Source organism: Thunnus thynnus, chromosome 17 (assembly GCF_963924715.1).
Source record: "Thunnus thynnus chromosome 17, fThuThy2.1, whole genome shotgun sequence".
Taxonomy (NCBI): Eukaryota; Metazoa; Chordata; class Actinopteri; order Scombriformes; family Scombridae; genus Thunnus; species Thunnus thynnus.
Genome location: NC_089533.1, coordinates 8529367 through 8551561, shown reverse-complemented (window position 1 = coordinate 8551561; position 22195 = coordinate 8529367). Strand labels below are relative to the sequence as shown.

The following is a 22195-nucleotide window of genomic DNA, read 5'->3' as shown; positions in this document are numbered from 1 at the left end:
AGATCTGTGGCAGTAAGGCAATGCTGAAGCCCCCCTGCCTCACTCTCTTATTGCCTGTATATATATATTTTTTTTACTCACTGTCTGCTTCTTTGTGTGACCACTGGGGCATCAAGCTTGTGCAGTCAGAATTGGATCAAATAATTGCATTTCTTTTCAAGCAAAACCCCAAAAATCTATCAAAGTAAACTGGACAGCAGGAGTGACAGACTCCAAGTACCAGACCAGAAGTTAATCAAGCAACAGCAGTGAGCCAAGGCCAAGTTTCAGAGTGACTGTATAGCCATATATCACACGGTACCTAAGTATAGTGCTGCTGTTACACCCAGTGACATTCTCACTTGTCACCACTGTATCCACTGATCCATCACACTATTCTAAGACCGTATCCTGTGTAATAGCCAGCGTGGAACAACAACAGCAGCTCATCATTGTGTCACACTGACCCACTGATGTGTTAAACTTCTGGTAGCCAGCCAGGTTGGAGAGGTTACTCTGAACATGTATTCGATTACAAATGATTGTTAGTGTCTCAAACATGTGCTGCCAAAGTTGTAATTAGTAACACACAGCGGTCAAAGGGATTACTCAAACCCTGTAATTATTCGGGTTATAGATTCAGTTACATTACTTTGACATTTGAGTCTCATTATTCCAGTAAATGAAAAATTAAAGTTAAGAAATTGTTAAGAATGTGAAAACATGATAAAAGAAATTTGTTTGAACCGTAATTTCTTAATCGTTTGTGATTTCTATCAGTTTTTCTCTTCACTTTATATCACTGGAAGCATTTTCAATGTCACTAAGGACTTTATTTAATACAAATTGTGGTGTTCAGTGTTCTCTTGTAGCAAGAAAAGTAACAACGTCAGGGTTAAAATGAACTGTTTTGCTAATTTGCTTGTTTTAAAAAGTTGATAGGGCGAAAATTATGAGCCTTACATATTTTTATATAACAGTGCAGAAAAGGAAAATGGAATAAATCTGATGAAATAGAAGTTTTGCATAGTTTCCTTAACACCTGCCACGTCAAGTTTTTTATTTAATTTTTTACATCTATCTGTAATCAGAATAATTTTTAAAGTGTAACATACTACAATTATCATAGCCATTTTTAGTTTAAAATAAATCTGATCATGTAGCCGATGAATTATTATACATATGTGAGTTAGAATTGCTATATATATCTCTGACGGCTTGCAGCCGAGAGGCGTAATTGCTTGGGCAGGTGACTTAGTAGCAATCAAATACTGACCCTGTCATGGTGACGGTTTTTGTCTACGTTTATAATCCATTTTTTTAGTACAATAAATTATCAACAAGTTTCAACAAGTTTTGGAGTGCATCTTGAAAAATACCACAGACTCAAACTGTTACCCAGCATCGCTACCCTCAGACGCCGGGACAACAATTATTTTTTGGTATGTAAATATAAGTGTTCAACCATGATGGCGTGTAGACGTAGCGGCCCGGCGCTCTCCAACACTTAGCAGCTCTGTGTCTTCATCCAAGCTGCTACACTGAGGATTGCTGCCAATTTCGTTGTGTATTAATACAATGACAATAAAGAATCTATCTATCTATCTATTACTGACCTCTTGGCTGATGACTAAATCATTTCATTTAGGTCCTGTATTTTCACGTCCTCACCATATACTTACTCATTAACACCTCTTGGGCTTTTCTCTGCTACTGGAAGTTGGCCCTCTGCTTCTAAATAGTTGTTAGTATGTTCATTCCTCCGCAGCGGTTTAGCGTGTGATCGATGAGCACCAGTTGGCTCTGTCACTACCACTAAGACAGTGATGGAGAGGGCCCTTGATCCTCGCTGTTATCCCCAAATACATTAGGATATAGATACATAACCAACAGTGAATTGTCTGTAAAGCCATAAAGAGCATGCAAATTCTGTTTACTGCCAAGTGTTGAATAATTGATATGGTGATAAAACTATTTTCCTACCGGAGTCATTCCGGCTGTTATGGTTGTTGTGGAGGCAACGGCGGAGTATTTTGTTATTAATAGCCTGGTAATTGTGAGTGGCAACCTGATTGATTCACTTCACTTCCTGTGAGAGCAATCACAGACACACAGACATTACCACACGCCGTACACAATCAGGCAAATGCATGCTTAATTCTCGCACACTCTCATTTCATGCGTACACACTTGCTCACACACTTCCTCAGTGTTAAAAGTGTCTGCTACATAATTAGCCTAGTTTAACAGTGTTAATAGGTTCCTCGGGGTCTTTCACGTGCAGATAGAAAAGCGGAAGATGTGCCAGCGATTGCAAAGAGAGAGAGGGAAAGATGTGTGTGTGTGAGTGTGTGTGTGTGTGTGTTGGTGCATACAGGTGTCTGTTGTTATGTAGAAATACAGCTGGTGCTTGTAGCACTGCATCATTTCATTTAACACATACACATATGGTGCAAAGTTTTTCCTCATGAGCCTACCCCGACCAATCTTAGCAGGTCCCTTGACCTTCTCACATCAGACAGGAAATTGGTTACATGCTCAAAGGCCCAGAAGGGCCTCAATAAGGCTAGTGTATGCTGTGCCAAGTGTAGGGGAAGACGTGATGTTTACCTGTTCAGAGACAGATCTGGTCACAGTGGAGGGAGGAATGTTAAAGGGCAACTTAATTGGGCAACAGAGTTCAAAGGTCAGGCTAGTTTGTATTTTATGGCATCGGGACAGTTTGGTTTTTCTATGGACATCACTATTTGGACTTGAACGGAGTGTCAAGTGTGTTTACTGTGTGTTCATGTGTGTGTTAGCACATATGTCTGTGTGTTGTTGTAATTACACTCCATCCATCATGGCAAAACCACACTGTCCCTCAGACTAACCATGTTTCTCTCTCCTAAAAGATCGCATTTGACCCAGATACTACTACTGTGAGCTGTTTATGACTATGAATGTGTGAACGCGTCTATTCATTTGTCTGTTTTGCGACGCCTTCTCACTTTAGCCCATCAGCTCCAACCATGCTTGTGCTTTCCCTTTTTTGGAAAGCATCCAAACACAGAATGCATTTGTAGTCTTTTTGTCAGTGTCTGAAGGTTAATAAAGCAGATACACTTCCTCATCAAAGCCTTGGCATGGATGTTACTCGGAGTACGCAAGCGTGCCCAGTTCCATCCACCCCTCCACCCCTCACTCCCACCACTCTCCATCTCTGCCTTTACTTTTGGAGTCTCTACAGGGGCAGCAGAGTGCAGCCTCTCTCTGATTGCTGTGACTTGGTCGATCACAGCAAGGGGAGAGCTCTGGCTCACACTTTGTCACATATGATCACAGACCTGATTATAATCACTTCCATACATTTAGCAGGGTAGCATAATGTATGCCACAGATACACTTTCTTTCTTCTTCAAAGACGGGGAGTGAAAAATGTGTCCTGAAAAGGGACACCTAAACGAAGCAAAGTACTGTTTTTGAAAGGATATTAGGTCATTTATGTCCTTAGATAAAATGGTAATACTTCCGCTAAATGGATAAGCTGCTGAATATGAATGAATTTGTGTTTTTCTACAGAATGGAAATCTAAAATTATAAATGAACTCCTTTAAGGTAACACAGTGGTATTGCTATGAGAACAAACCTGCAAATCCTTCTCTAGCTTGTAAAGATTCATGACTGCCAGCAGCTCATGTCTCACACTTGGTCTCTAATATATCCCCCCACCAAGGACTTGTTGACAAAAGATCTGGATTAGGTAAGCCTAGACTAGATTAAATTAGATTATTGGATTAGATTTAATTAGCGATGTAGACATGGTAAAGCCTCATGATCAAAGAAGGGCAGTACAGGCGAACATTGCTGTGAGTGACAAACAGGCAGGGACCTACATATGGTCCGAGAGCTTTATGTGTCTTTATGATAGGTGAGAGGCATGTGGATATACGGTAGTATGTGCTGTGGGAGCTCTATGGCGGTGGCTGGTGTTAATGTGTTTATAGGTCCACTGAAATGAACTCAGCAGGGACCGCATGCGTCACTACCTTTTATTCACAATGTCAGTCCTTTTACAGCATTGTCCTCCTTTCACCTGATTTTCTCTCTCGTGGATCCAGGCAATTCAAGAAACTCGTGATATTTTTATATTTTTAAGATGATTTAACTGTTATTTTCATCATTATTCTTTCAAGAACCAGTTGCTTAACTGGTTTCAAGGTAAACAAATGCCAGGCAGAAATGTCACTGCTTGTTTTTCTTTTTGTTGAATAGATTAATGGCTTTGGATTGTATCTTAGTAAGTTATTATATAATCTTATATTGAGATTTAAATGTAGTTGCATTAAGCAAGCTTCATTTTACGAAGACTCAGCTTTGTGTTGTCATCCAAGCTACATTAGTTATGAACTGGAGCGTCCTACCTGCATGGAAGGGTGTATGATGATGATGTCAGGGGTCTATGTCTGCCTCTCAACAAGCTTTCAGAATTTAATTTCAAATTAAGTCTTTTTGTACTTGTTACAATGTCTGATAGTGTTTTGTTGTGGCCAAATTTGTATGCTAATTTAAAGACATCACATTAAAGCCACACTCAGTGATATTTTTATCCTAAAGTATCGTTCTAAGAAAGCACGCTGTTCAGTACTCACCCATCACCAAATGGCACACAGATGTGCCAAGTTAGTGACCAGCTGGAAAGCAAAGTGGAACATTCAGCTAAAGAGCCAAACATTATTTTCAGGAATTGCTTTTGTCTGTTAGATATGTAAAAACATGTTCGCCGTAACAACTTTATAAGGTGACAATCTTGTTCTGCCCGCCCCAAGTGGCAAAAAAAAGCAGCTTGTAATTTAATTTTTGCTTCACTGGCAGTTTTTTTTGTAGTGAACATAAAACTTACTATATGTCAAGCCCACTCTCTTTATCTTAAGTCCTACAGTTCATGTCAATGTACTCATCTGCCCTCCTATATATATACCCCCCTGTCCTCCAATAATTTCTTTCTTCTTTGTGTGTTCCTCTGAGTAGCATGGCAACATAAATAACGAGTGCTCGCAATTCTGGGTAGGTAATCCTTTCTCTTGTCGGAGCTGGCACTGGGAGTGCGACAGGGACTGATGGATGCAGGGACAGCTTATTGGCAAGGACAGCTTGCATGCCAGCATCAACACCATAGCTGATCCCAGGATAATACGATTGGATACTCACTCTTGGATACCACAACACGCACGCACACACACACACACAGATAGACATACACAGCTGAATCACACTCACCCCACATGCTGAAACAGCATTTCAGCAGCAGCAGCAGTGCTCTTTATCTCCCTTTATTGGGACAGTTCTGCCTTTGGTCTTTCCTCTGAGACCACTTCTTACATTCTGAAGGTGTGTGTCTGTGTGAATGTGGATACGTTTAGTTCAGTGTGTCAAACACACCTCCTCTGTGTAAAGGCAGCCAGTGTTGCTTCACTTCCTGTAAATACTCAACATATGACGCCAGATGCTTTGAGTTGAAGTTGCTCGGGTGTTTGCGCGCTTGTTGCACAAGCACCCTTTTCACTGAATTACATTTGTTTACAATGGAGCAGGCAATTTGTCAGTTTGTCTAACTGCATGTGTGGGAGACCGACTCGGTTCTCTCTGTCTAATGAATTTCCTCCTACAGCACTAATGTCATTAACGACAGGTAGGGATGAGGCTAATGTAATCAAATCCTTGCAGTAATTGCAACTCTCCCCAGAACAGGCCTAGGTACGCCACACCGATGAAAAGAAGCAGCTCATTAGGAGTGCTTGTAAGCGATACAGCACCGGCATCAACGGAGGCGCCTCCTCCCATGAAGGTGCCATCAGGAAGATCCAGTGAGAGAGAAACACTGAATATAGCAAATAGCAGATCAAAATCTAGTGGAGGTTATTTGCCTTTTAATTGGGCGGGACATATGAGGTTTCAGTGTCAGCTGGTCATTGTGCACCATCTTACTCCTCCGTTCTGAGAGGCTTCGTAATGTGTTTTCAGCATGTCAAGAAGAAAGGAGGAGCGGAAACTGAGGTGGTAACTATGTTTCTATTTGACTTGTTCTGGGAAAACAGGTTGGAAGGTTTGATGCATGATGTTTGTTACATAGGCGGGGCCACTGATTATAATAAACTTAAGTAGGGTAAAACCAAAAGTTTGAGTTAAAATTATACAATTCAAAACATGTCAGAACATTTTTTAGATAATTCTTGCCATTAATTTAATGCTGTTATATTGTTTAAAGAGCCCTCTGCAGCAGTATTTTTATGCTTAATATATTATTACACAGTTTTAAGTTATATTTCCTTTTGATTTATGCTTTCTGCACGTTTGATGAATGTCAACATGAAATTCACCAAGCAGTGTCATCTTGTTTGGCCATTTCAATACATCTTCTGTAGGGTTCTTAACCAAAATATAAAATACCAAGGCTTCAACTTTCAGAGATAAATGACAGTCTACTGAGACAATTAACAATTTAGACATATACCGGGCGTCTCTATACAGAGTTACCTCCACTGTCAACAGAGAAGATTTCTTTGGGGCATTTTTGAAACAGAAGTTTATGTTTCAAATCACCATGAAAAGTATCTATTTATGGAAAAGCGTATTTCTCAAGTTAATTATTTTAAGCACAATAATCAGTCTGTCAAATTTACAAATATCTTATTTTAAAAAAATTTCGTTTATATCCTCTGCCGTCCATTCCATAGAATACAGTAGATGCATCACTCACTGACTTTGGTTTTATTCATTTAACCGTGTTTAGAATCACATCAATGTCCTTTTCAGGCAAAAGAAGGTAGACGAAATGGAAGCATAATATTACAAGTCTCAACCAGCATAATTCAAATAATACTTTGAAGCTAATTTGCAAAATGTTACAACATAAGCCTTTAAGGTGAGGCTGTCAGCAGAGTTTGCACTATAAAAGCACTACGGTGACAGTTTTTGAACCCATTGTGACAGATTTCAAGCCGAGCACTGACTTGTGCACTGAAGTGTTGCTGGAAAAGAGGAACATGATTGCATTAATGTCATGACAGCAGGGGCCCTTACTTTCTCTCACTCTCTTTGCCAGCGGAGGTGTCTGATTCTGTTTAGGTCACTCTAGTCTAAATATTTTGTGGTCAGAGAGCAGTGGATTCCTCAGTTATACGTGGTTTTTCTGAGAAGCTGTATGAAAGAATGTCTGGTCTACATATCTTTTGTGCCCCTTGAAGACAAACAGACCAGAAGCTATTCCTAGCCACAGATGCTAGCTGATTCACTGTGGTGTACTTTTTATTTAAAGAGTTACAATCATCCACCCACCTAAAAAAGTATTAGTGGAATAACATGTTTTCATGAAGGGAGGAGTGTGTGTGTGTGCATGTGTTTGTTTTTGGGTGACGTGACGATACAGTGCGGACTTTATGCATGCAAGAATGTGCAAGCATAAATGGACTGCACTTAATCTATGTGTATAAAACACAGTGCTGCACCTGTGTCCGACTTCCATTCCTCTTCTTCCTCTCTTCTCTCCCGAAGGCAACTTGTTTCCTCCCATCTCCATCAGACATGCTATCCAAGCTCAGGCTCTCTGTTTTCTGCAGAGTGCATGCAATACCTGTTTGTCACACAAGCTGTGTGGGAAAATTACATGGTTCTGTCACTGGAGCGTGGGAGCTTGTTTGAGCTCTGCAGATAACTATTGGAGCCCATTAAACAATAATTGCATTGGTGTTGAGAGAAGAAGATGAGCTGATAGAGGCGCATCATTCTTACTTAGCCTATTTTTTCCCTCTTAAATATATATACAATATAAATGTATATATATATAGTATTAGAGTCTCCTATCCTAAAGCAAAAATCCATCTACTTTTCCTGCAAAATCTATGTCCAACCAGCTCTGAATTAATCCCTTTCCCCAGACATATGACAGAGCACACAACGCTACCGGTATCTGGACTCTGATATAGCTGGCTCTAAATTTGTGGTTAAAATTAGAGAAATACTAGCAAAAGACTTTCCTCACGGGTTGTGTACAGCTTTTTCTGGCATGATTTACAGTGAAAGTGAGTACAGGGAAAGCCAGTGCTAGTCAGTACTAATAATTCTGAGTGATTCTCTGAACCATTCATGTTTAAGCCAGTGGTGGCAAAATGTCCTTGATGCTATTTCTGAATCTGGTCATCATCGACATAGGCCGAACGCCACTGGCAAGGCTCTCAATCCACCAGCTTTTTGTGTAACACCTCAGCCAACAGATGCCTCCAGGGATGAATACGACCACTTATTAAGAAATTAATTGGATTCATTCCTGGCTGGGAAAAACTCTTCAACACATCTTCCAAATATTGCTCTTACTTTAGCGGTGTCATGAGACTGTGTTGTTTAGATGTTACAGATTGTGTCAGATGTTTGCTGAAGCAGGTAATAAATTGATAAAAGGTGAAAGGCATAGGCCAAAGCAGTTTGTAAAATAAACACCTCGTAGATAGGCCTTTGCACAAATTACCATCCAAAATGTTTGCAGTCCCGGATTTGAGAATAAAGATTGTGTCTTCTCATCTGTGTGTGTGTTTGTGTGTGTAGCTGGTTGACGGTGCAGTGTGTGTATGTTGTGACTGTGGCTGAGCCTGGGTTTGTCCATGTCTAAGTATATCCAATGTTGTATGGAACCTCTCCCAGTGTCTGTGGTTACTCTTAGTGGGCAGTTCCCCAGTTGAGTTTGTGGTGAAATGTGAACAAGGCGAATATGGGCCTGTTTTCCTGCATGAGCTAACTTTAGCATGCTGAAAGCAGGCGGGGATTTGAATAGTAGTGCAAAAGCTGGACTGGTCTGTTTTTTGTGGTTGAAAAATGAATCGGGCCACACTGAATGGAGTCGCTTTTTGCAAATTGTGAAATCTGGACTGCATGATGAAGCACAAGATAAATACGGTATTCCTTGAAGTTCAATAAAAGATGCTTCAGATATAGTTTTTCTTTTGAAAACACTATGCATATGATTACATGCAGATGAACAGATGTTTTTCCTCATCCTTTCATAAACTTGCTGATCAATAACTATTTGTAAGGTTCCATTCATACCATCCTTTAACAGAATCTCAAAGAAAGGATTAAACTGCACTTCAGAGAAAATTTAGACAGATGAAGAAAAGCAGAAGTTTACCCTCGCTATATCTTTCCTTAATCTGTTACATCTCTAACTGCACATGATTCATGTTTATGTTCACCTACACTCATTATATCTTATTCTGCATGGATTGTTACAACAAAAGTGGGTTTACAATTCAGTACAATTCACAGGAGGATACATATGTATAGGCTACTATGCTGTATTATTGACCATGTTGTTAAGAATGCCTACAATCCATACCAGCAAATGTAAATGTAAAACACATAAATCTGCAATTGTCTGTGTGCTTACAAACAACCATATTCAAAGAGCGAAAAAAAAGATCTGTCTTTCACACAATTATGAGACAGTCCTGCACACATCAGTAGGTTCTGGGGGCTGCATGATGGAGAAATATATCAGTCTGAGAACAAGCAAAGAAGTGAGGGATGAAGAAGACTCAGAAAGTGTGTGTGAGAGAGGAAGATGTGTTTGATGTTGATGTTGAGTGAGTGTTTGTTGACGGCGTGGTTAGTATGGAACTGCACAACAGAAAACACCATCAGTCACAATAGCTATTTCACACAGGCTCCACCCTCCACTGGACTCTATGGGTCATACTCTCCACCAATCACATGCATGTATTTGCCCATTGAACTTTGCATAAACGTAGCCGGCCAATCAGGACATGCCTACCTGAATATGCGTGGAGCCCACAGTATATAAGGCAGCGTCACTGCTGTCCGCCATCCTTACTCTTCAGGAATCTGCGAGTTTGCTCACTGATCAGCGCTCTCCAGGGATGGAGTCGCTGCTCCAAGAAGCTCGCTTCTCGCTTCAAGTTAGGGTTTGCGATCAACTGGAGGAAGAGCAGCAACAGGTATAATATCTGGGGGTTGTGCTCAACTTGCCTGGGGAGAGTTGGAGTTGGAGAGAGGACGGGTGTGGCCTCCGACAGAGAGCCCACTCATCAACCTCCTTGAACTCCAGGCTGTGTTTTTGGTCTTCCAACACTTCAAGCCCCTGGTACAGGGGAGAAATGTGTTGGTGAGGGCTGACAACCGCACCACAATGGACTACATCAACAGGCTGGGTGGGGTTTGGTCCGCTGCCCCGTTGAGTTTGGTGGAGAACCTGTGGAGATGGGCATCAGAGGATCTCTTATCTCTGAAGGTGCTCCATGTTCTGGAACCGGAGAACAGGAGAGCCAACCTCATGTTGAGGGGCGGCCACCTGCCAGACAAGTGGAGGCTTTACCCCGAGGTGGTGAGGCTGATTTGGGCTGGGTTCGGGAAGGGTGGAAGTGTCTGTCTCATGCCACTATTAAAGTGTATGCAGCAGCCATTTCTTCCTGTCACAAGGGTTTTGGCGACAGACCGGTCTTTAGCCACCCTCTTGTGAAACATTTCTTGCAGGAGGTCAGAAGGCAATGCCCGGTGATGTGTCCCTCTACCCCCCAATGGAAACTGCCACTGGTGCTCAAGGCTCTGGTGAAGGATCCTTACAAGCCTTTGACATTCAAGACAGCTTTGCTGCTTGCTCTGACCTCAGCTAAGAGAGTGTGTGAGCTAAGTGCCCTGTCAGCTCACTCTGCATGCTGCTTTGTGGTGAATGTAGTTGAACTACTCTCAGACCTCCACCCCATGCAGGGAACTAGGAGGCAAAAATACATCTGCTTTGCCCAGTTTGTGCCTTTGCATGTTATGTTGAATGCACCGCCCCCATCAGATGCACAGGGCAGCTGTTCAAGTGCTACGGGGATGGTTTGGCTGGAAAAGCCCTTTTCAAGAAACACCTTGCTAGGTGGCTTTGTGAGTGCATCTCCCAAGCCTATAAGCAGGCAGGAAGAGACCCTCCCACTGTGGTCCGTACACACTCTACACACAGTGTGGCAGTGTTGGCGGCCTTGTTTAGTGGGATGAGTGTTAAGGACATATGCCCGGCAGCATAATGGTCTATGCCCTGTCCATTCATACAGCTCTATCTTGGCTATGCCAGGCTCCCTTTCACAGTCTATGCTAGCTGGAACGACCCAAGACTGATGAAAAGGGTGGATGTTTGTGTCAGCTGTGTTTCACCTGACCCCCTCTGGGCATGATACACCTGCATTTTTCCTGTGCTCCTTGATGACCCGCAGAAAGAGGTGTGCAGAGGGCCTGTGGCCTGACAGTGGACCCCTGTGAGGTTGGGCCATGGCCTTACTCAGTTAAGTTGTATGCTGTCTTGGTTGGCTGGGGCACCCTACTTCACTGCTGAGGCAGCCTAGGCTATGAGAAGAAGGTGGGCTGCAGCGACTGAATTGTTGTTTTATTTCTCAAGAATTTTGATATTACTGAGTGTGAAGTTATAGAGAATGAAATTACCCACAAAAATCTATCATTAATCTTAAGATTAATGAGTGATTGGCTTAGTTGCCAATCAGGAGCGCACACAAGAGAGGCTGTCACTGATTGTACTTCTCGCCCCATCCATAATTGTATCATTAGAGGAGCGGATACTTTTAGCCCCACTGTTCCACTCTTCAAGAAATACAGTATTATATTAGGTCTAATATTAGTGTTATCAGTACAATGGGGACACATTGTGGGGGTTATTCAGTTTCTTCCTGTTTATGTCTAGCCGTAGTACGGCAGCTTTGTAGGACAAACGTACATGTTGACATTACCTCAACAATCGCCAGCTACACTGGTCCAGTCCAGCAGATGGTGTCAATGTGACAAAAAGGAGCGGACAATAGCAAGATGGCATGAAAGGCCAAACTGTACTATTTCATATTTGCATTGCTGAAACTATCACAGAAGCAGAAATACACTTTCAAAGGTTTGTTTTGTTTTCTAGAGGATCCTAGAAAGTAAATGGAGTAAACGTAACAGTCTTGTATAATTGGAGTCAAAGCTTAGTGCATCAAGCTGGACAACAACATTGCCAGTGTAAAAGAAGCCCTCAGCGCCTGTACCCCAATCCAGGTAAAGAATCTGGCTGCTCTAGTAAGTCATTTGATCTGTTTATCCAACATTTTTGTCCAGAGTGAAATAATGTTTGGATGGATTGCCATGACAACATACTTCAAACACTGAATTTTGCTGTCAGTGGAGTCTGACGGCACATCTAAAATCGAAATAATAATTAGGTAAGATGGACTTTCATCTGACGCCAATTCTGACAGTTTATAGTGCAATTTCTATCACTTAAAAATTCCACAGAAGGTGTCAGTATCCTAAATTAACATGTAATATTAATACACCACTTGTAAATGGACATCACACTTGATTTGAGTCTAGTTTGCTCTCAATTTGGAACAAAATGGCACCCTCCTGACTAATGTGTGCTTGCATTCGACTGGTTGTACATTTATCAAATTACTAATTGTGCACTTATACAATACAAATTATGTATGCTCTCCACCATAGCCTACTGGTATAACATGTATCATTGTGTGTTTTTTAGCTCCAGACAGGCACAAAATGAATATACTAAAAAATGTCAACCTTTGTAAGTTTGTTTACTTGTTAAATAAGCTGTTTTGTCTTGTTCTTATATACCCTCTGTCCAATGTGTGTGCCAACTTGCACATATACACTCATATACAGCCTCAGTGATAGGATCAGTGTGATGCTGTATAAATTTCCCCCGGTGAAACATTTTTTTTTTGCCAGGACACACTGGCACATACTCTCGTGCACAAGTAAATACACACAGACGGTGAACAAATGCCCTCCCTGTGCGCTGCCAAAGAACTGCTGCAAACAAAGATTAGAGAAAACACATCAATTTATGTGCCACTGCTTTTTCATTTACTCTCAGGCTCGGGCCGGGGGTGACAGGGACTGCAAACACTCAGTTCTAGCTTTCGACTCCCAAGCCAGCCACGCTATAGTTGAAGCTTCTTTTTCAATAAGCGCCAAACTGATTCCTGTATAATTACACTCATTAGAGAATCGCAGTCTGGACTTTATATAATCAACACTGATGCACTGGATACAGAGACATGGAGCTTCAAAGACCTCAGGCCCGTTCTGTAGTTGCAGTAATGACAATACAGCAGTGATGACAGTAATGATACTTTGATTATGCCAATTATACAAGGGCCTTTGTGCTCTCTTTACCAATCTCTTTCTCTTTCTGTTTCTCCTCCTGTCTCTCTTCCATCACTGAATTGATGTAGTGAAGTGCCCTGAGCTCTAGATGATTGTCAGGAGAATTTTGATCCTTACCCATCTGATATACGTCAGACAGGGAAACAGAATATCCTCGCCTGCAGCCATATTGTCAGGACTGCTTAATAGTGAGGAATGCTAACTACTGATGTTTTTGCATGCAACTGTTTAAATTTTTTACTACTGTTTTCTTTTCTTTCATGCATGTGTATCTGTATCTCCTCAGAGCCAGTGTGTTCTGGCTGCTGCAATGCTTGTTGACTTCATTGGATTATATTTTTTTTGTTGATTGTGTTTGTTTATATTGCTGAGGTCAGTCCGTGTACTGTGGGCAGCAGAGGATATATTTAGTCAAGTCTAAATACCTCTGTTTATTTGTACATGTTTGTTGACTTACTTACTCCTCATTTTCAGAATCCGAGCAACTTATGTTTGTGCCTGTAACTGTACACATGCATGCGTGTATGTCAGCAGTGTGTGCACACGCTTGTGTTTTCCTGACAGTTTGAAATGTACAGTATGTGGTCAGGTGGCCTTTATGAGAATCTCTGCGTCTCATTGGCTTGCACTTTTCGGTGTCCCCCTCTCATCAGGGTGATTTAGGAGCTGCTAAAATGCCTGCAGTGTTTGCACTGGACCATCTGGAGGCCAGTTTCTGCCTGCAACAGGAAGAACCAACACCCCCATGCCAACTGTGGCCACAGTGGATGGGTGGGGGTGCTCTTCGAGGTGGGCCGGTGGTTAGAGCTGGTCTGAGCTAGGGAAAGTGCGATAGTATTTCAGGATCAGTGAGCAGCAGACACAAGATCATAAATAGAGTTTTTATTGCCGAGCTGCTATGCTGGGTGAGCTTGGGTCTTTCAGCAAGATCACAGCAGTGATTGATGGTTCCCATGTGCCATGGGAGGAGGGTGTGCGGTGTAAGCGGGTGGGGGTGGAGGAGAGCGGGGGGCACATCAGACAGCGGAAACAGCGGACATGGCAAGGCTGGCAAAGCCTCCTGCCCTCCCTCAGGGTTACCCCCTGACAATCTCCTGTCCTGTGTCAGCCTACAGATCTCTGTGCCCAGCCACAGCATGGGATCTTGTCTCACACAGCTTCTTTCTAGAAGTGGAAGAGTCACTGCAATCACACTTATATATGCAGAGGTGAAAGCTGTGAAAACCTTTTGGTCCTGGTGAGCCTCCATCCAGCAGGTGGATTCATAGCTACTGTACATGAAAGTAGCTTATCCCCTTCACTCTCCAGGTACTAGAAACTTCACAGTGAAACGAGGACCACCCAGGGTATTGGTTTATTGAAATGTCCTCAGATATGACATCTGTTTCTTTCTCTATTTAGGAATATCCATCAGAATCATGCACGTGATACAAAAATGGCACAGGAGTATAAACTTGAGATTTAGAGCATGAGATCTTTAATTTTAGTATGAGCAGTCTATACCCTTTAAAAAATGAATGTCTGTTGAAATGTCTTATAACAACTAAATTGTACGAGATACAATGCAAAATGGTAAATGAATGCATTCATGATTTATTCATATTTGTCTTGTTGCACACAGTATGTATCAGGTGCCAACGTATACGTTATTAAAACAATACTTGTCTTACTTTTTAAAAAAGCTGAAGCTAAAATAGAATATGCAATTCCTGTGAAAAAGTTGTCCTTTTGCTCTTTAACAACGTAACTCACATTCAAAATGCAGATGGTGTAGTAGGATAAAAACACTTTCCTCTCCTCTCTACAATCTGCCTAGTTTTGTGTCATGCTGCATACATATCCAGTGAAGCTCTAAGGTTAGTGTTATTCATACCAATTTGCAAAAAAAAAAAAAAATCACTATTAGCATCTAAAGCTAAATGAACTGTTTCTGCAATGAGATGATTTTGTCAGACCTGTGCCAGATTGGTCTCTATGGTAACAGGCATGCTTATTTCATCTCTGCAGGAGGCTAAACTGTATCACAAAATGACAAGCATGAGGTTAAGACCAACTTTTTGAGGGTAGACACCGAACTTGCTTTTTATCCTCAAAAGCATAAGCAGTCTTTGAGATCCTCTAATAGTCTGTTATATCTGAATGTTAGGATTGTTTTGTTGACTATGAAGGTTGTGACGGAGGACAGAGGGATGTAATATGCCCTGTATGTTATGTTCTATAGGTCGTCATTGAGGGTTTTGTTTTTACAACCATGCTAATTTGGGGTGGCTTGCTGAGTAGTTTGGCAGGAGTGTGAGGAGGTTGTGTGGTTAAGGACCACAGAGATTTTTTTCATTCGGTGCCAGAGAGCAGCATTGCTCAAAGCTTTCAAGAAAACATCTGATGGAGTCTCTTGAGTGCTCCCAGATTGGCAACGTGAATGGCAGCTTTCATGGAGACTGCTTGCCCTAATGTGTTTTTGAGCACTGTGTGTGAGTGTGTGTGTCTTTGAGAGAGAGAGAGAGAGAGAGAGAGAGAGAGAGAGCAAGAGAGAGAGAGCACATTTGTGTGTGAGTTTTTTTTCATGCGTTCAGGCATGTATGCATCATAGACTTTGGTCTGTGTGTATGTGTGTGTGTCTGGGCGGTTTGGGTGTTTACGTAAATAACTCAAGGTGGAGGCCAAAATCAAGCAGCAGAAATGCACAGCTGGGTGTATTTCAGGGACTTTTTCCAATGGTGATGTCTCAATCCTTTGCAGAGCTACTGTAGACCTACCTTTTCATTTATTTATGGAGACACTAGCTGCATGTGAAACAAACTGCTCCTCTCTGGGACTGTCTAACCTGTTAAGGCTTCTACTCTGACCACAGAGTCCTCCTTGGAAAAACTGAGGTGTTCAAGCAGCAGACTTTTTTGACAGAGCTGTCATTTTGCTTCTTTGTCTCTTTCTATATCACTGTCCTGCTTTCTCCTTTAACCCCCCCGTATATCCGGCCCTCAGGAGGTTCTCATACGTTTTTACAGCTAAAGGTTTCTTCTGATCACAAGGATGATTTGTGCTTCCTCAGTAACTTGTTCGAGTTGTACAAACTTAAGAGATGAAAGTAGTGTTTCAGCTTACTCTAAGCTCATACAGTTGTATATTTGGTTCAGTTTCTGTTAGTTGTATCTGTAACTAATTTGAACCTAATGCCTTTCCATCCCTAATTATTTTAACTTATTGTTAATTTATTAGTTTTCCTCCTCTCCTGCCCAAGAGTTTGCTTAAAAATCATGTATAGCAGAGTAGTAGCTAAAAGGGTGTTTGTGTATTTGTCTATATATCTCTATATCAAATCTTTAAATCTTGTATAGAAAAATATATCTTTAATTCGCAAACAAACAGAACTAAAAGTAAATGTCAGCACACATGAGCAGAGCTGTTTCATAAGCCCCAGACTCCTGGTTGTTTTCCTGCTCGCCTATCTGATCCAGGCACCTCTTGGCTGAGATCTTAGACAGAGGCAGTGTAGCTACTCCTGCAGCATTTTGGCTTGCAGGGGTGCACAGACAGCAAGCAGGCATGGAGTCATCATCATAAGTGAAACAGCTTGTCAGAGGGTCCTCACTAGTCCTCAAAGAGCCACACTGCAGCACTCTGTCTCCCCCAAGTGGTGCCTCATTGCACCCCAGGACCACTGCCGCTTGGTCTTGCCACTTCAAGTATGGTAGACCTCCAGTGTGACCATATGTGCATTTGTGTCCAGTCTTCTCCTTTCACTGTGTTTCCTGATGTCTTCATGAGTATGTGTGTGTATGCACACTGAGGGTGTAACTGTGTTTGGAAGGTGCTGACAAGCATGACTTACATCGGACAGGAAAGGAGTCAGATTCCACACACTCCTCTACAAAGCTTTGGGAATCAGGGGTATTTTTGCCTGTGTGTGTGCTCTGTTTTATCAGGGTGGCTTTGTATGCTGGCCGTGCCAGGTCAGACCAGGCTGAGGAAAATGATACCTCCATCTGCAGGAGACAGGATACACTATGTTGCACGCTGTGTTGCACATGCTAACACTGGGGTGCTTTGGGAAGGGAGGGAGGCGCGTCAGACATGTGATCTCTGATAAAACTTTTGTACATGATGGTGTAGTGTGACACCTGAGCTGTAAATGATAACCTCTAAGTAACACTGCTCTTTTTGCTTTTTATTTTGGTCTTTTCTGCTGTTCCTTATGTTGTCACTCTGTATGTCCTTTCTTTTGTATTTATCACCTCTCTCCCTCCCATTCTCTTCTTCTGTTACAGGTATGAAACGTCCGTTCAGCCAATCAGCTCTGCCGGACACCCAGCTGGACGGGACGGGGCTTGACGCTGGGTTGGGAGTGCAGATGGACGGGGAAATTTGCTGCGACACCCAGAATGAAGCTGCAGTATCAGACGAGCAGTCACCAGGGGGCGCCCTGCCTTCTGCACTCTACAGACCCAAAAGGGAGAGGAAGCAGCGGAGCTACACCTTGTGTGAGGTTTGCAACATCCAACTCAACTCAGCCGCACAGGCCCAGATCCACTACAACGGCAAATCCCACCAGAAAAGGCTCAAGCAGATCAGCAATGGCAAGATGCCAAGTAACACAGGTAGGCCTGGAGCACTGCTTGACTGACCAGTTGTTTGTTTATTGTTGCAAAATTAGATATAAAAGCAGAACATTGGATATAATGCTCTGCCACCGGATTTGGGAACATTGTCTAGCACAATAGGGCCATGCAGATTAACAGAATCCCACACACTGTTCACAGCACACTGTCATGAGTCTCTCTGTGCCAATCCCCCCCCCCCCCCCCCCCCCCCCTCCCTACTTGTATTCAATAGAAGTTAAACAAATGGGATTCAATTTGCTGAAATGTTCAGATGCAGCCTTGGGCTGAGGACACACACAAACACATACACACATAAGTAGAGCGGAGCTAAGTGAAGTCAGCAAGTGAGAAGCTAATTAAGTGCCGGTTGTGTTTGATGGTTGTGTTCCTGGGAGTGATGCGGCTGGAGTGAAGTTGGACATTTTGTGATTCTAGTCACAGCCTCGATTAGGACTCTGCTCCAGGGGAATCAGTCTCTCAGTTAAGTCTGACTCTTTCACACTCCTGGTTTCTCTTTTGCTCTTTCTTCAGCCTTGCCAAAAGGATGTGGACACACCCGATACTCACACAAAACACTTAAACACACTGACGGGCAATAATCTCACATATCCCTTTAGAAAATACATATATATATATATATATAGAAAAAGAAAATACATGGAAACCCATTTAAAGCACAAATTGTCATATATGTAGATCATAAGATCATAGCAACAGGTTGACCTATCTTGTAAGAATGAAGGATCACAGTTTTACATGACTGCTTGGTTAATTGACAGGAAGAAACATGATGATTGTGTCTCAGCGCAGCAAGTTTCCTGAACTGGAAGACATCTAAATTAACCAATCACATGACTTTCATCTACTCTCCAGAATTGAACACTGTCAACAGGGCCTCACTGATAATTTGTTTGGATGTGTGTGTGTGTGTGTATTTGTGTCTCTACCTTTGTTTTTTGATAGAGCTTGGCAGTATTTCAACTAGCACCATGTGAAACTGGCATTTTGTTACATCAGGATCTAAAAATTCTCAAAGCAAAGTAATCTCGTCCTGATGGAAGATCTATAAGGTTAAATGTCAAGCCCTGAAAAAATATTTCTAAGGCAGCAGCGGACTAATGCTTAAGGAAGTAGGCTTGTTCAAGAATTTAGACAGCTGAAGAGAGAAAAGATACTCTTTACAAGGCACTTAACAACCAACAATAGAGATGCTTACTGGACAACAAACATGTATGGGACATTCTTTGCTAAAAAGAACAAGTTAAAAATGGATAAATAAAGTACTGAAATTCCCTTTAGCTGATGTTGAGTTATGCTGTAAGAAGCACAATTTGTATAACCTAGTTTAGTGCAACTTAAACGAGTGCATAATGTTAAAGATACACTATTTGTCTTGATAAAATAAGATGAGATGCTGATTTTAATGGTCAACTCATCATCCTGTTTCATTATGTGAGCAAAAAATGTACAGTTCTTACACAAAATCCACAGTGACGATGCATTTCCTGTCAAATAAGTTATCCTTTGCTTTAGAAAAAATGTATTTGGGTAACTTTGCTTGGTATTTTTCAGAAACATTTACATAATGTTGTGTTTAGTTTAGATTTGTTTGTGTTAGGCTGTTTTCTTACTTTTGATAATACTTTTGATATTATAATGAGCGGTGCCAGTAAATGCCATAGTTATTTTTCTGGAGGGAGGAGGTGGAGGGGGTGTTATTTTAAAAAAACGCACGAGGTAGAAAAAGGCTAAAAGTGAAGGTGTCCAACTTCTTCATGTACAACCAAAAAAACATTTCAGTGTTTGTTTGTTTTTCTCACTAATGATGACAGCGGAGTAGTTTGTAGCCAAGGATGATGACTAATCAGTGGATCTGAGTCTCTCTGTGTATCAGTGCCCTTGCAAGAGATGCTTGCTTTTCTCACTCTCTCTCTCTCTCTCACTGTAACTTAGTGGAAGAAAAAAATAATTACAGCAACTACACTCTAATTCAGTGCAATTAAGATTACGTGTCTTCTTGGGATTAGTCCAGTTTCTGTTCTCAATTAATGATTTTCTAAGAACCTCAGGAATCATATCCTGTGACTAATGTGTGATATGTGTGAATCAAATCAATCAAATCAGTAAGGAATTACCTTTCTTAGGCGGCGGTTATGACAGTCGATCAGATCAATATTTTATATTTGTGCTTCATCTGACAGCAGACAATCAGATGTCAATGATAACTCTATGGAAATGAGAAGTTAATTACAGAGGAGAAGAGTATGTTATCAACACTGTTTGTCAAAAGCAAAGCAAAAGCAAAAAGAGGAAAAAAAAGAAGATATTTAAACATCTGTCAATGTGGGCAGCAAATCTTTTGGAAAAATTGTTCTGAAAATGCCAGTGTTGAAAGAAAACCCTCGACAGTGAGCAGTGTTTTCAGATTTATCTCCATTAGTGCGGTCAAGGCCTGAGATCAGCACATAAGAATGTCATTTATTTGGAGCTGAAATTTTGGTTTTAGCATTTATATACGAAGTGCTTCGGTCTTACTTTTTGGTGAGAACTTCCTCATCCATAAAATACTCATGAGTCTAGTATTTCTGAGAGTTTCTACGCTGATGGGCCCACACACAGAAAGACATATACCCCGTCAGACTGGGTGTTCCCTGAAAAAAAAGACATAAATAACATATGCATACCCTGAAAAGGGCTGCATGGTCCTTTTTACAAGACATGAAAAATGCCATTCATTCACACACACACACACACACACCATCCAAATTTAAAGCCCTGGCACCGTTGGCTCTCATAGGGCCTTATCAACGGCTGTTGGCCTGACTCAGCACGTTGAAGCTGCAGCAGGGGTGAGATGGAGCTGTCTGACTGACTGTTCAGCCTAGCGAATCCGCGAGTTTACCAGTTACGTGCAGTAGCTCCTTAATTTTAACCTTCACATTTCCTTTTCTTTTTCTCAAATGGAAAACACTACCAACTGATCGTATCAGTGCAAAGCAAAAAGAAAAACAACTTTATAGCGCTGCAACTTTTTTTTATCATTGGACATATTCTTGTTGGAAGTGATTCGCAGTGCAGTGGCGCGACAATGGCCCTTTGTTTTTGTTTGTCTCTCCTTGATGCTTGGTTACTTATTAGATTATTTCTTCTCACGGAAGGCAGTCAGATTGCAGCCGGCTGTAGTCTTTGTTGTGTTTCTAAGTGAAACTTTTAAAAAAAGGAGACATGAGGTGATGCAGAGTGTTTGATCATTCGGCCTCTGTCGTCACTAGCTCTTTGAAGTCGGCTCGGTGTGTCAGGCCACTTACATGCAGCCGAACATGAAACAAATTTCATAAATTCTATAATATACCAGAAACTTTGTCATACAGGGCATGGGGCCACATGTGATCTAGTCTAAATCCCCTGTTATGGTACACTGCTGCAGGTGATGCAGACTGCATATATATAAAAGTTTGTGTGTTTATTTGTTGTGTTGTGCATTGTGTGTGCAAGCGTGTTTGTGTGTGTGTGTGTGTGTGTGTGTGTGAGAGAGAGAGAGAGAGAGGCGCAGGGCATGCTGAACTGTTGTGGTGTGCAGATTCTCTCTGACATGCAGTCACAATCACACAGCCTTATCTCTGCTCACCTTCTGCTGACTCCCCCAGGCAGCCAGCTCCACCACAGCTTCTCTGCCCTGTATGTGTGTGTGTGTGTGTGTGTGTGTGTGTGTATGTGCGCATCTTGCATGTCTGGTTCAGATATTTTTAGAATTTTTAAATGCTGCAGTGTCTGTAACATGTGCTGTGTAAACATATATATACGTGGTTGGGTGCATCTGTGTTTATGTCAGCCCTCATATGTACAGTGAGGCATCTGTATGGATGTTTATAGGTTCATAGATTCCACGATTAAAGAACAGAACAAATTTCTCTTGTAAAACTGTGTGTGTGTATTTCTCTCAGCGATCCGTCTCTGTGTCGGCGTGTGTTTCCCTCTCTCTCTGCTTCACTGAGCTGACAGTGGGTCCAGGCTCTTTTTTTTCTCTCTCTCTCTCCTGTCTCCTCTCCTTCCTTTCTCTTCATCCTCTTCTCTCCCTCCTTCTGGCATGGATGGACATGGACATGTGGCGCAGCCAGTCCTACTAAAAGATGAATGTGTCAGTGATTAAATGATTTCACTCTGTTATCATGGAGAATAATATGTAGAGTAGCTTGCTGACAGACATGGAGGGAGAGAAGAAGTCCAGATGTTTGGATGACAATATGAGTTCAGGTGTTAATTTATGCAGTTCAGGCCTATAATGTTTCACACTGGAGAATATTAAAAATTCATTGTGAATTCCAGCCCACTTGTTTTTTTTATATAGTATACGGTATTTGTATAAGTGTCTCAAAGGTAAGTTGGCAATGACATCATGTGGCAGCACATGATGC

At 41.8% G+C, this 22195-nt stretch overlaps 1 protein-coding gene across 2 annotated transcripts in view; it reads left to right on the top strand.

Moving 5' to 3' along the window:
• The window catches only part of znf385c (zinc finger protein 385C), a 124318-nt gene that overhangs the window by 27297 nt on the left and 74826 nt on the right, over positions 1 to 22195 (top strand). For both annotated transcript variants that reach the window (XM_067570356.1, XM_067570355.1), the window contains exon 2: positions 17448 to 17777. In XM_067570356.1, coding sequence (XP_067426457.1) covers positions 17450 to 17777 — 328 coding nt within the window. In that variant the 5' untranslated portion in view covers positions 17448 to 17449. The remainder of the gene's footprint in view (positions 1 to 17447; positions 17778 to 22195) is intronic.